Source organism: Artemia sp. Qi Xiang Cuo, chromosome 15 (genome assembly GCF_049724085.1).
Source record: "Artemia sp. Qi Xiang Cuo chromosome 15, ASM4972408v1, whole genome shotgun sequence".
NCBI classification, from domain to species: Eukaryota; Metazoa; Arthropoda; class Branchiopoda; order Anostraca; family Artemiidae; genus Artemia; species Artemia sp. Qi Xiang Cuo.
This window is the reverse complement of record NC_142808.1, coordinates 57,077,242-57,092,535: the sequence shown is the minus strand read 5'-3', so window position 1 is coordinate 57,092,535 and position 15,294 is coordinate 57,077,242. Positions and strand designations below refer to the sequence as shown.

The 15,294-nt window shown below is 34.8% G+C and overlaps 2 protein-coding genes across 4 annotated transcripts in view; both read right to left on the bottom strand.

Moving 5' to 3' along the window:
* The window catches only part of TfIIEbeta (transcription factor IIEbeta), a 33,679-nt gene extending 32,947 nt beyond the window's left edge, over positions 1-732 (bottom strand). Inside the window, exon 1 of the mRNA XM_089101030.1 lies at positions 626-732. Within this exon, the coding sequence (XP_088957156.1) occupies positions 626-687 (62 nt within the window). The 5' untranslated portion in view covers positions 688-732. The remainder of the gene's footprint in view (positions 1-625) is intronic.
* A 5,614-nt stretch (positions 733-6,346) lies between these two features.
* The window catches only part of LOC148943895 (zinc finger protein 704-like), a 120,816-nt gene continuing 111,868 nt past the window's right edge, over positions 6,347-15,294 (bottom strand). Inside the window, exons 9-10 of one of the 3 annotated variants that reach the window (XR_016142990.1) lie at positions 9,730-15,211; positions 6,347-9,597 (exon numbers count right to left, since the gene is read on the bottom strand). Coding sequence is in view for 2 of the 3 variants with exons in the window: in XM_089101637.1 (XP_088957763.1) it covers positions 14,984-15,211 (228 nt within the window). In the remaining variant the exon portion in view is untranslated. Of the gene's footprint in view, positions 15,212-15,294 lie in introns of all 3 variants that reach the window. The other 2 variants (XM_089101638.1, XM_089101637.1) reach the window with 2 other exon arrangements.

Sequence of the window (15,294 nt, the reverse complement as noted above, 5' to 3'; positions counted from 1 at the left end):
CAAACTCAAATTTTCTAAAATTCTACTTTAGAAACTTTTAAAATATTTCTAAAGTGCTAAAAGATACAGTGCTAAAAACATCAGAATCAACTTCAGAGGACACGTTATATCATGGGAAGATGTTTTTGAAATCCCCCCTCCCCCCAAACTCAAAATTTTTCAAAACCTGGTTTCATATATACCATAAAGAAAGTCAGCATGGGTTGAAAATTAAATCGCTTAGGATTTAAATAGGATTTTGGAATATATTTTAATGAACAAGGTTAAAAGCAGAAGTTGTGCAAGGTAAGCAGTGATTTATATTTATGATAGTAATATAGGGTGAAATATGAGTTAAAAACAACTAGTAATGTGCAGTAATTTACCATTATATAGAGGGGGGATGAGTGGAGGAAGGTACTTCAAAGTACCTTCCCGGGACAAACCTTAGCATGTACATCCATCCCTGAAAGTTTCATTTTCCTAACCCAACCCCTTTTCAAGATAGCCAAAAGTAACTAAAGTAGAATTTTACCGAAACCCTGAACCATCTCACAACAGCTCCAACCTTTTATACCCTGCATATAAGGTTAGAGCATTTGGTTGGCATAGACCAATTCGTTCTGAAACAAAAAATTTAGTTTACCTAGGCACTTCCATAGCTCGCTTTTTAAAGCTCTTGCTTTCTCTGAGAAGGCTTGGATCCATTTTGAGCTGCAGCTTTTTTTTTACTACTCTGCTATAACCTTGCGACTTTTGCTTCTTCTACAAATTACTTATTCCGTAGTTGCACTGTTATCAGTAATACAAGTTACGACATAAATCGATGGGACGAAATTAGTATGAGAGATTCGTTACTAAGCTTGGTTTAAATTAGGTTGTTTTAACAACATATTTCACCCAAAATTACAGCTTTGAGTAATCTAAGATCTTTCCTGGTGAATCTCCAGAGTTGACGATCGATAAGTATTATACGGTTTTCAGTGGACATATGCAGTTAGATGGTGAGTAGCTTCCCAATTGAGTTTCTGCTCCTAAGAGGGACCATTCAGCATCCGGGCTTCGTTCGAAAATTTCTTCAGAGTTAGCAGTAACTGTAGCCTTAGAGATTTTTTTTCCAATATGGATACAAAATTTTATATAGATCCTCCAGAGCCTATACTGATGCTCAGTCTAAAGCGTCGAATGGACGCTTCAGTTGCTATTTCAACCTAAATTGTTTCTTATTTAAATTTCTTTAAAGCATACCCTATACATACTTATGGATCACTGGCGTAATTTCGTCAAAATCCTGGGTGGGGACAAAGCTGGAGCTAATTTTCCCTAAACAACTGAAAATGACAGTGAAAAATAAAAAATGAGACATAAAGTACCATTAAGGCAAAGGACTTGGCCTACTGAAGAAAACTGAACCATTTCTCTGGATGCTTGAATTGTGCAGGCTTATCTTAGTTTTGACAAGTTTTTTGAAGAAACTGAATTTCAGCGGGGGTGGCGAACTGGGGTCGGGGGATAGGGTCTGGAGGGGGCAGTTACCACCCTGTCTCATAGGAAATTACACTCCTGCTATGTGTATATAATTTATTCATATGTGTATTCATTCGAGATTATTTTCCAGTTTTAGCCCTCTAGATAATTTATCTCAAGCTTTGGTCATTGTTAGCAACACAGAACAAGATTTTTCAATCCGGGCGTTTTTTCACTCATCAATGTGCTAAGATTTTACATCTTTAGTCAGAAAACACTTAGAAGTGAAATCTTTGAACAAAGATCTTGCATCTTTGGTCGTTTTTGTTCAAACGTCTTTCATCATTCTGCTCTGATCAGTGGTCTGAGAACAATGATGAGTAGATCATCAAAGTTCTCTCATCATTGTTCTATATGGGAGAACAGTGGCGGTCTTCACACTTTTTGCTAACATCAGCAAGCTGTAAGATCTTAGAACAAAGATGAGTTAAAAAAACGATAATCTTTGCAGAAAAATGTAAGATGTTAGTGCTAAAAAACGGGTCTAATGCAAGATAATGCAAAGAAGGGAATCGTAATATTTTATTTTTGATATTTATTAATTCTATCGATTTATTAATCCGAAATTTTGAAAAAGCTCGTGTGTTGGCGGTCTTCACACTTTTTGCTAACATCGGCGAGCTGTAAGATCTTAGAACAAAGATGAGTTAAAAAACGATAATCTTTGCAGAAAGATGTAAGATCTTAGTGCTAAAAAACGGGTCTAATGCAAGATAATGCAAAGAAGGGAATCGTAATATTTTATTTTTGATATTTATTAATTCTATCGATTTATTAATCCGAAATTTTGAAAAAGCTCGTGTGTTGGCTTCATCTGACTAATTATGGAAAAATTAAATTCTGCGATTATTTTTGCGATATTTTATTTACAAGATACTTATTTGGGAAAACTAAAACTTAAAATGAGCAGAAACTATTTAAATTGGAATCTCAGTCACCATTTTGCTTCATACTTCAAATAAATCTTCATTTCGAAGGACTTTTACAAACTAGCTAATAAAGAAAAATCAAATAATTGGAATGATAAACAAACACTGCATATGTTTGTATGGTAAAAAAAAGATAGATTTATATAACACTACCACCCACAGTTTCACGTTCCGCAACAAAAACTCTGCACAGCATGCACAAAAAAAAGTATAAACCTTTAAATAAAATCTATGTGAAGATCGAAAGGTGTGCCATAGTAAATGTGTCGGTAGATAGTGATATCTGTTTTTTCATCGTAAGGTTTTCAAAAACTTAATAAAAATAATAAATAACGTGTTATAACGATTTGTTAGGAATGGAAACGTTGACATGCATTGGCGCCCATATGGAGGGCAGAGGGGGGCTCCAGACTCCCCCCTGGCTCAATGATTCTGCCTTAAGTTTTTGTTTTGATATTTCTATTAAGCCTATAAAGCATTGGAAGTGCCGATTAGACCAGTTAAGCCCCCCCCCCCCCCACTAACATTCAGCTTATGAGCGCCCATGTTGACATGTATCCAATCTTAGAGCTGGCATATAAATCTAATGAGCCAGCTTCAAATCGTAGATCAACATGAAGCACTTGATGAACAAGCAAAAAGCGTTTAAAAATAATCTTTTTTATCAATGACACTTTTTATTATAAAATACAATTCCAGTAAATTTTATGATGTAATTGAGATTTTCTTTTGGTGATTTTTTTTTCTTTATTTGTGCATTACTGTTTAAACACAATGCAAAAGATCCAAAGCTGAACTGGCCATCTATAAAAAAATAAGGAGAGAAAAAAAAATATAAAGATGAAGAAATTTTTGCTAATCAGTTCGCGGTTGGGGTGGGAGGATATCGTAAAAAAAGATTTAAGGGATATGGGAACTTCCTGTGAGGGCGTAAAGAGGAAGGCTTTGAATAAATTAGGATGGAGGAGCGTGCGTAGCTGTGTTGGCCTCCGGTGGCTTGGTGCTGCGATGAGTTGTTAGTAGTAGTAGTCGTTCCACTAAATAAAGATTCTGGAAATATAAATATTGACTCGACTTATGACATAATTCTTAAAAGTGAACATATAGCTAATAATGGTAAAAAGATTTTGCAAAATCACCAGGGAACTAGAGTAAATTCAAGACCAATAAAAATTGAAGCATTGGATGCCAACAAAAGGATTATTTCGCAACAAAATAATTAAATTCATATTCATTTTTTTATCCAGTTGCTTCTGTGTTCTCACTGAAGTTAATCACAATTGCTTATAAGAATATTGTGGTGGTAAACAGTGGCGTCGTTGGGGGGGGGGGGGGGCAAGGGGGATAGTGGCCCCACAAATAATTTTTAGAAAAAAATATTATATAGCCCATGCCCCTTGACTCTTCGCATTTGGACCCCTTTTGCCCCCCAAATAAAAATGCTGGAGCTACGCCCCCGGTGCTCAATTACATTAGTATTAATTGTATATATAGATATTGGTTTCTTAATTCCTTAGTTTTACATTTTATTTAATTTTATGTTTTTTAGATTACTTTAGATTTTTTTTCTTAGCGTTGAAGACGCCTTGTTACATAAAGGCGAAATATATACGTCATATTAGCTTGTCTCTTCCTTCTATTGGCTGTAGTCCGTCTCGTTTGTTTCCTTTTGAGATTTTTTAGAGGTTTTGCGAGTTCAGGGTGCTAGAATAGGTTTGAAAATTAATGTTAAGAAGACTAAGTCACTAAGCCTAGGAATAAGTGAAGATAAAAAGGTGAAGTTGGGTAATGAAAAGATTGATCAGGTGGACATCTTCACTTACCTTGGTAGTATCATTAGTAAAGATGGCGGGAGCAGTGAAGATGTCAAAAGTAGAATAGCCAAGGCTCAGGGTGTTTTTTCACAGATAAAAAAAAAGTGTGGAAGAATAGGAAGATAAGTCTGCAAACCAAGATTAGAATATTAGAAGCTACAGTGATGACAATGGTCAAATATGGTTCTGAAGCATGGGCGCGCCGAAAAGCGGATGAAGATTTGCTAGATGTTTTCCAGAGAAATTGCTTTAGGATTGTTCTGGGCACCCGGCTGACTGACCGTATTTCAGACAATAGACTGTACCAAAAATGTGGTTCAATACCACTCTCTAGGACTATAATGAAGGAAAAGTTGAGGTGGCTAGGCCACGTTGTGCGGATGAAGGATGACAGATTGCCGAAGATTGTTCTTTTCGGCCAACCGTCTAGGGCTAAACGAAAAGCAGGTCATCCACGTCTGGGGTGGTAGGATGCCATAAAGAAAGATTTACATTAAATGGGAACGGCGTAGGAGGGTTTAAACAAAGAGGTTTTGATGATAGGGGGATTGAAGATGCGTGGGCTTGGATCTGTGGTACTCATGGGTCTGGGTGCTGCTGTGAGTGGTTAGTGGCAGTGGCAGCAGTTGTAGTAGTAGCTTTGTTTTGAATCACTATGCAGTCTGATTGCACGTCTTACGCAGTATTATAGTTAGAGGAGCCAATGGAGCACACTTGCACCTGGGTGCATTGTCTGTTTAGGTGTCATTTAAGAAACCGTGTCATTTAAGTAATCCTTTGCGACTATCTAATAGGGGAAGGTGGGTAACATAATTTGCCCTTAAGTGCTGAAACTTGCGTCTTTATCCCTATATTCTCTTCTTACCTTTTATTTTCTTCTTGTGAACAAAAGCTTATACATCTGTCTAGAGAAATCCTTTTTTTTCGGTAACGGTGTATTTAGGGCGTGCCGGTTACCCGGTTTGACCCCCCCCCCCTAAAAAAAAATTGTCCAGCATGCACAAACGGAACAAAATGCACGTAGGCAAAATTTTCTTTGGTTCTGTGAAACTTTTTCCTGTAATTCGCGGTCCACTAGCAAGATAAATTACATTCTTGTTTCTACGTCAACTCTAGTTCCTGTTTTTTTTAAGCTGCTATTCGTTCCCCGAATATTGACCATAGATGTATTAGGTCTTAACTCTTGCTTAGTGAAGGCTCCCAGTTAACAACCAGAAAGAACAATACTATTTAGGGAAATAAATTAATTTGAAATCAAAATCTATCTTACAGAGCAGAATCAGATTTGTTTGATAACACATTTCACCACCTTGTTGATAACCTTGAATATAGAGCAAATTTAGTTTTTGATAAAATCAAATCTTAGAAAATCGAGGTTTTTGGGTATAAATAGGCTTAAGAAGGGCCAGGGAAGAAAACCACATTTCTTTTGATGTCCTTAGTTCTTTATGGACATTCACCTAATCATTTGGTCCCTGGATAGTATCAAGTCAGGGTACTTTTGGTCCGTGGTACCTTAAGGACATACAACAAATCACTTAGTCCTTCGTTAATGAGAACTCAAAACGCATTCAGCATCTTCACATTTGTGAATTAGGAGCGCAAGTTTGATCCATGCCCAAGGACCCTACTTTGGGTTCTGCAATTGGAACCTCCCCACCAACATCTTTACAAAGATTAGCCCTGGTCCACCCTTTTAATTGTCCACTTCAAAAGAATAGTCCACCTTTTTGCTAAGTTCCTTAGATAAATCGTCTGGGTCTTTTTTGCGTTTTGGGGATCTTGCACACCATGGCTGCATGAGTTATATTGCCCCTAAGTGTACATTTTTGGACTTTTTGATCCGAGATTTTAGACTCAAGTGTACATCTTAAACTACATGAGAGACAGATCGCTCTTTACTATGTCAATAATATTGTGCTGAAAATGGTTATAGTCAGACCTCTAAACTAATAGATCTTTAACATGTCTTGCGTCCTGACCAGAGATTTATAAAAATAATAAAATAATAATAATGTTGTTAAATAATGTTGTAAAATAATAATAATAATAATAATGTTAAAAATAATAATAAAATATATTAATAAAATATAAAAATAATGTTGTATATTCACGATGAAAATTTTATTTGATGAAAGACAAATGCCAAGCATTAAAAAAAAGAAAAACATAACAACACGCACACATAAACAACAAAAAAACATTAGACTCTCAGATCTTATATTAAAGAAACAAAGAAAATAAAATTTAAAACACGATTGCAACACCATCAACCAAAATACTTCCAAAAATTACGCAAAAAAAGTTTGTGTCTTTGGTAAAGAGGAGGGTGAAAAAGTCAGAAGAAAATTTAAAAAAAAGGATAGAAGACTACTGAATACAAGAATACTAGGAACGCGTATACGATGAATCTTCAGCAGAGGGGAGGGGTTAAATGAAATTAAATGATGTTTAAAATCATTTTTTTTGGGGGGGGGGGTCTTCTTTGAAGGTGCTGGGAGTTATCTTTTTTTAGATCTTATCTTTAATTTCTTTAAAACCATTTTAAACAGTTAAAATTTCTCCACCTCTATTCTTCCTTCTTCTTTGTAGAAGCTTTATGGCCCAATTAGTTAAAACAACATATTCCTCCTATGGATATCATTTGATAGAAAAGGGCCAACCCCCCCCCCCCCCCCCACCCCCAAGATGGAACAAAACGGCTTGAAATCCTTGTAAATAAACTGCAGCTTCAAAACCCGGACATCTGATACCCTTCCCCTCACTACGCCAATGATTTTACGGAAAAGGTATCTCTAACAGTTCGACTTCGCAATCAGTGACAATTCACATCGGAACAAAATTTTATATCTCAATCCTCTTCAAAAATACCAAAGAATAACATAAACTTCAACAAAAACATACTAACAAAACATAACTAACATCACAAACGGTCTTAAAGCAACTGTCTCTATAATTCCTAAATTTCTAACACATAATCTATTGTGATTTGGAGGTCATCCAAAATTAGGCTGAGGGCAACAAGAGACACGAAGGACTAAAAAAGGTTCTCCCTCAAAAACTACCCTCGGAACAATTTTACTTTATACTGCATATGGAACTTCATCTATTACCCAAACCAGTCTCGAGACATATTTTCAAAACCTTTTCCTTAATCGTAGCACACCTCTTATTCTCAAACACATCTCCCCCCCCCCCCACCCTGTCATATTCCCCACGCCCCTTATCGTCCTCAAACCAAATTGAAAACTAAAAAATAAGAAACTTCTGCAAAACAAACTCGAAAATGTTGCCAGATACTGTATAGGATAATGAAACGTAACAACAAATACACATTTTTTGGGAAAAAATTTAGCTTATTCTGGCTAAATTGGTTAAATTCCGGCTTAAATATACACGTATTCCAGCTAAATTCAGGCCTATTTAGTCTGTAGTTAGAAATCTTGAAATTATCAAAGAATATTCTAGAGGTAATTCAATTTCAAAAAATTGCTCTTTTGAATTTAATTGAAGGATTTTGAATAATTATTTAACATCAAAACTTTTATTAAGTTCTCCTACTTATGTTTTTTGGCCACTATTTTAGCCATTATCCAAAATAGCATGATTAGGGAGTAATTTGTGACAATTGGTGCTCTGGCAATAGTGGACAAATACTAACTACAAAAAAGAAAAAAAAAAATAAATAAGCAAAACGGCTTGTTTTAGTTTAAGGCTGACGTTATTCATGAGAATGGGACACCTTTAGTTGCGACTCTGATGATATTTGTCTAGATTTTTCATTCAACAAAGGAAAAGATTACCCCACCCCCATTAATTAGAACCCAGCCTACACGTCTGCTGTACACATGCTAGGTCTTTGTACTTATACATTACATGTTACTTTATCCTGCGTCAATGGTATCTATACAGCCTAAAGAGTATCTATACAGCCTAAAGTGTATCTATACAATGGTATCTATACAGCCAAAAATGTTATCTATGCTATCTATAATAATACAACTCATAATAATATCACTTCTAATAATTTATGATTATAATAGCGGAATTTAGTACCGATAATATTGTCCGAAGTATAATTGAACATAGAGGGGAATTACCCTTGCCTAAGACTAGTCCTGTCCCCATAAAAAATCTTCTACCACCCCCTCCCCCTTTCTGGGTTGAATTAGTCTGAACCTATGCTCGTTAATGTAAACAAGACTTCTTAATGAAAACTAAACTTATTAGAATTGATACAACCTAATAGAATCAAACTTATTAATAGATACGTTTTTCCTCAGTTCCCTAGGATATTAGGGAACATTTCCAAAAATAGCGGCTACCCTGTTCAATGTAACAACTAATAAAATATTAAATACAGTTTTAGATAAAAAAAAACGATGGACAAACTATATACCCTAGTTTAAAGGTCTCAAGACTTTCCAGAGTGTAGGCCAGATCAAAACTAAGGTAGGGTAGCCCCAAGGTAGGCATACACATTTCAATCCCCCCCCCCCTTTTCATTGGGACAGCTTAAAAAAAAAAGTCGAAATAGAAAATAAGTTTCCCAATCAAACTTCATACAAGTGAAACATATTATTTTGTTTTTGCAAAAAAATGAAAAATACATAAACTGAAAAAACCTTAATTTTAATCTGGACATCAATTTTTAGAAATTCATCTAACCAAATTAAACACTTATGCTATTTAGGCCAGGTGGTAAATTTGCCACCAGGTCGCTCAAATTTGTTCACCAACAGTTTTATAGGTCTGATTAGAGCATATTCAGGGTCAGATCTGGGTCACATTTTTCATGTCGGAGACCTCTACCCTAGTCTACCCTAGACCTCTACCATAGTCAACAACAATGTTCAGTGAGGTCAGGTGGTAAATAACGTTTTATCCAGGTGGAAAATTTGCCACCAGGTGGCTCAAATTTGATTCATCAACAATTTTACAGGTCTGATTAGAGCATATTCAAAGTCGGATCTGGGTCACAACTTTCATGTTGGAGACCTCTACCCTAGTCAATAACTATATCCAATTTGGCCACATCTGGGCAACATGCCTAATTTTGGAGACCTCTACCCTATTAAACAACATTGTCCAATGCGGCCATATCTTGGTCACATGCTTAATTTGAGACCTCTACCCTTGTCAACAACGGTGTTCAGTGTGGCCAGGTGGTAAATGACGTTTTATCCAAGTGGTAAGTTTGCCACCAGGTGTCTCAAATGTGTCCACCAACAGTTTTACAAGTCTGATTAGAGCATATTCAGGGTCGGATCTGAGTCACAGTCCTTATGGTAGAGACCTCTACCCTAGTCAATAACAATGTCCAATTTGGCCACATCTAGGGAACATGCCTAATTTTCGAGACTTCTACGCTGGTCAACAAGAATGTCCAATGTGGCCATATCTTGGTCACATGCTTAATTTTCGAGACCTCCACCCTAGTCAACAACAATGTCCAATTCGGCCGCATCTAGGGAACATGCCTAATTTTCCAGACCTCTACCCTAGTAAAAAAGAATGTTCATTGTGGCTATATCTGGTACACAGGCCTAATTTTCGAGACCGCTGCCCTAGTGAATATCAATATCTAATGTGACCATTTCTGGGCCACAAGCCTAATTTTCGAGACCTCTACCATAGTTTAATAACAATGTCTAATAACATTTGTCTAAAATTGCAAAACAAAATTACCAGTCGCAGGTCAAAATGCCACATTTGTGTACCACAAGTCAATGCGATACTAAAAAATATTTACATAATTTCGACAACAATACAGAGGTAGTTAGGAGAAAGCTATATATTCGAATAAAAATCGAAGTATGCATAATCCGAAGTAAAAATCCGTGTAAAAATCCGAAGTACGTATACATTTTTAAAATTAAAAAAATAAAATATTTATGACTACGTTTCATTTAAGAATCACAACCAAATAAATGGAAAAATAATTAATATTTTCTTTGTACAATTCACATTTTGGTTAGCATAATCATCTATTATGACGAATGAGATTATAAAATTGAGAAAATTGATTATTTTAATGCATAAATTCTGGCTATGCGTACGAAATCGTAAATTAAAAAAAAAAAACTGTACATAATCACAAATGTATTTTTCTATTTTATCCTTTTTAGAGAAAAATTACTAGGTAAAAATAGTTTATAATTGGTGAAAGTAAATAGAAATTATTTATTTTAAGCAATTTTTGTTTGTTAGTTTTTACCCTATAATTTATAGCACCAAAAATATAATATATTAACATTTGTGGCATATTTGCGGAAATATAAGTAATTAATGCTAAATATTTAATTAATTAATTAATGGCATTGTGTACACTATGGCTTGTTCAATATAGGAATCAAGTACAAGTTCTAGTTTAACAACATTGACAATTGCTGATTATTTCTAGTATTTATTTAATCAATTTTTAGTTAATCCCAGCCAACTGATATTAATTGATTAAGAATAATTATTTAATTAATATTAATTGTATGTCTTGAGTTAATTTTATTTAATCAAATAATATGATTTAATTATGTAACATGAAAAGCTAAGTTAAATGACAATTAATTAATTAACATCATTTAGTTAATTGAATTACTTTTCCTGCTAGTTGAAAATAAACTTTTTACTTCGAAACTGAAATTACTAATATTCTCTACACCAAAATAAGTCTAGGTTAATAAGTCTACTAGTTGAAAATAAACTTTTTACTTCGAAACTGAAATTATTAATATTCTCTACACCAATATAAGTCTAGATTAATAATATTGGATTGCCACTTCCAAAATATACTGTACATTTAACTTTCAAAGCGGCAATATAATGACAGATTAAAGTAAAAATGAGGCGTTTCATACTCCGCGAATGGCAAACAAATAAAAAATCAAAACAAATAATTCGCTTTTAAACTATACACACATTAAATAGGTTTCACAGAAAGACTTTACTCAAGTTTTACATAAAGGCTACCACAAATACATGAATATTATTGAGCCAATTATCGATTTTATCGATATAAAAATTCACATCGATTTTATCGAAGGCATTACTAATTTATGTCTAGTTTTTAAAGCGCCTTCAGCACTTTTTGTCTGTAGTAATTCAAAAGGTAATATGTTACAAAATACATATTTACAAGAGACCACAAAACAGGAAAATGCTTTCGGGTTTTTCTGTTGTTATTCACGAAAAGGTGTTTTACATGGGCGCCCATACGCTGAATTCCAAGGGGGGGGGCAAACCTCGTCTAATTGGCACTTTTAATGCTATATAATAGAAATCTCAGAACAAAAATATAAAAATAAGGCAGCATCATTCACCCAAGGAGGGGGGGGGGCGGGAGCCCCCCCCCCATATTGGCACCCATGGTGTTTTGTACTAGAAAGGTTTTATCAAGCCTTCAAGATAAGACGAAACCAATTTGTATATCAAAAGCTGAAAAGTCCAGCTATTTCTTCATTTCAGGATATACCAGATGTAGGCGCCCCAAATCAAGCATCAATTCAAAATTTGATTTAGAGCTAAAGGATGTACCTTCCCTAACCTTGAAACCAGGGGGCACCAACTAAGGGGGCAAGACGCATATACCCATCTGGATTTTGAAAAATATCAGTATTTTCGTTGAAAAATGGAAAAAAAATTATCTCCCCTCCTAAATTTGGAAGATATCTTTTTTTATATCTTTATTTAAAAAAAAAAAATTGAAAAACAATCTTTGCTCCTCCCTCTCACCATTTTCATGATTTAGTGCCCCTGCTCGACAGACGGAGTCAAATAGCGAAGCCCGAACATTTGTATTTGGTATAATTTTTGTGTTAATACCAAGTATCTATATTGGCAAAAACAGATTCAATCAGCTTTCATTACGAAATTCTTGCACCAGCTTCTTAGAATTATGGAACCAGAAACAAGTAAACGAATGGCAAAAGACGGTAAAAAAAAACGGGCGTTATAAAATCTATTCATGCAATTCTGTATCTTTATCAATTCTTCCTGCTCCAAAAACAAAAAACTCCCTTATTTGTCTTGTTCTTGAAAACTTGATAATACAATATAACGCATTAACGTACATAACGTCCATTAACGCATATAACGTCCTCAGCCAAGATTTTTGGCTGAGGACGACCAATATAACGCATTTTAGAAAAAAAAACATAACTCCAAATTATTTTAAGACTCATTGGGTTATACAATTTGATAAAGGAATCTTTTTTAATAGTTTGGGTTATAAAAGGTTTCAAACAATGGTGTTCAACCTTTGGTGTTTGCAGTGTCGACCTTAAACGAGTTTTACAAAGATTATCGAAAAATACCTTTTGAATAACCGTAATCTGTTTTGCTATGGGCAATATACCTTATTAGGTAAAAAAAAATGTCGAATAATGGTGTTGTTACTGGTGTTTGCGGTGTTCGACATTATGTTACCGGTTTTTTGGGGTGTTCAAACTTAAACCCATTTGAAAAAGGGTGTCGAGCAATACCTTTTGAATTACCGTAGTCTGCTTTGCTATGAGCAATATCCATTATTATGTATAGCACGAATTGTGGCGGACTTAAATGTTAAAAAACAAAAGCAGGAAAAGTAAAAAGAAGCTAATGTAAAATACACTTTTAAAAAACATACGCTTTTGATGTAAAATAAAATATTTACGTTACGCTTTCCTAATGCACTAAAAAGTAGAAATGGCACTCCTTGCCACCCAGAAAATAGAAAACTTGTAGGACTAAAAATGGAAGCCTATGAAAGGGTAGTTGAAAGCATACCCCTTAGAAAGGTAGTAGAAAAGGGTAAGACTATGAAAGATAGGTCAGGACGTAGGAAGTTGTTCTTGAATAGCTAAAATGATACATTGACTGACCCCAGCTTTCATTCTTAGTGTAAAATATTTTGAATTAAAATATTTTATAAATATTTTCATGCATATATTTTAAATAATTTTCATTTAAATATTTTATTTATTTCGTTATTTTTTACATATATTTCATTTAAATATTTTATATATTTACATGCATAAGGGTGTAACAGTTTTTTGGCGAAGTTCTTAATATTTTCATTTTGCTTTTTTTAATCTTTGATTAGCCTTATAGAACAGAAAAATTATCTGATCCTTTAACAGATAAAAATCTTAAAAATATAAGCAGTGAAAAATGGCCTTGACAAAAGGCTGTATGTGAGTTACTCATAATTTAATATTAATAAATTTAAGACAGGAAAATTGTCACAAAGTCCATCATTAAACGTGCTTGCACGAATAACGCATATTATGCGTTGACCATAATCAACTTGAACGCTACCATGCAGATCAATTCTTATTAGTTCCCTTCCCTCGCCCGCGTTAATTAATATGTCTCACTAAATACAAATTTTAAACGCGTAAAATACAGTAAATTATCATCTTTCTTAAGATAAATAAATATGCCCTAAGACCACACTGGCTATATATGACTTTTGTTAAAAAAAAAAGTGAAAAGACAAAGCAGACATTTCGGCAAGAGCCTTTTCTAGCCGTTCTTAGTCCCAAACATAAAAAACAAACAGAAGCAATAGAAAACACCCGTCTCTCAGGTGTCTTTTTTTTTTATTTTGCAGCCAGTTTTGAACCAAATAGCTGTCTATAAATCTATATCGGATGTATTTGGGGAAAGAGGATGTACAGGGGGGCATTTAAAGCTCGGTAAAAAGGTTGTAAAAACACTAATACTTCAAACGACCCCTTCTTCCATAAAAAACCTTATATGTTAATAATGGGCAGCGAGTAGAGCTTATAAACCCTTGCCCTGAGGGCTGGTGGGGGATTGTCATCCCCAAAGACATAATTACTGGACCTCCCAATTATGCTGAACAAAACAGGCAATGTCAAAATATGATTGGATGTGTTTGGGAAAACGATGGGTTTGAGGGGGGGGGGGCTGGTTGCCCTCCAGTCACTTTTGAATCTTAAACAAAGCACTAGAATTTTCAATTGAATGAGCTCCTTCAAAGTTTCTACGACAACTCCTTGTATACAAAGTGCCTTGGTCAGAAAAAAATAGATAAACACTAAATTGCGCCCACATCGCTCTTTACTTACGCAGCGCTATTGCACTGCCTATGAACTGATTTTAACACTCAAGGGATTCAGTGTTCCCTCTGTCCTTCCAATAGTGCACTTCAAAAGATTGGTGATTTTTGTTTGTGCTTCTTTTTCAGTGTTGAGCACAAAGTACAACTCGGTGGAGGTCCTTGCCGAAATTTCTACTGTCATTTCACTTTTTCCAACTGACTGAAAATCACCCTCGTTTCTTGTTTTTTTAATTGTTTTTATTTTATCTTTTTTTTTATCAACAGAAATTTACTTCTTAGCTTTCGTTAAGTAATGACGGACATTTTGGTAATATCGCATTTGATAATTATTGGTAATTACAAAATATTTAATAACTCGAGAAAAATTAAGGGAGCTTATTTAAACTGATCTGCTGGTAGAGATGATCTCGTCTATGGTCAATATCAACTACTTCAAAGCTAAACAAGAAATGACATGACATATGAAATGAAAATATTTCAATGACAATGACATATGAAATTGACAAAGAAATGACATATTTCTGATAGACAGCTTAAGGCAATAAAATTGGATAACAAACTTGTTTTTTAAACATAGTACATCCTCAAAACGTACATCCTCAAAACACCTCACTGAAGTTTGTACTTATGGCAGAATATATTTCCACTGGCAGTGGTGTTCCACAAGGCTCATACTACGCACTCAAAACTTGAATGTCAGCTAAAGCATCGTCTGCATATACGGTTACAGTGACAACGTCTTTTTGAAGACTTTGTACATTGAATCTGGTGCAAGCTTTTTTCCATTTGCATTGGGTGCACCACATATCTCGGTGTTCAAGACCGTACACCTTTCTGCATTTTTTACCGTCGCGCACCCGACGTGTACTTGGCTTAGAGGTGCGTCCACTCTTAACACTCTTCTAAAACAAGAAAGTATTTTAGACTTAAACAATATCTTAGGCCTCTAACAGGTAAAGGGTAGAGGATACGGCACTGGACTTTA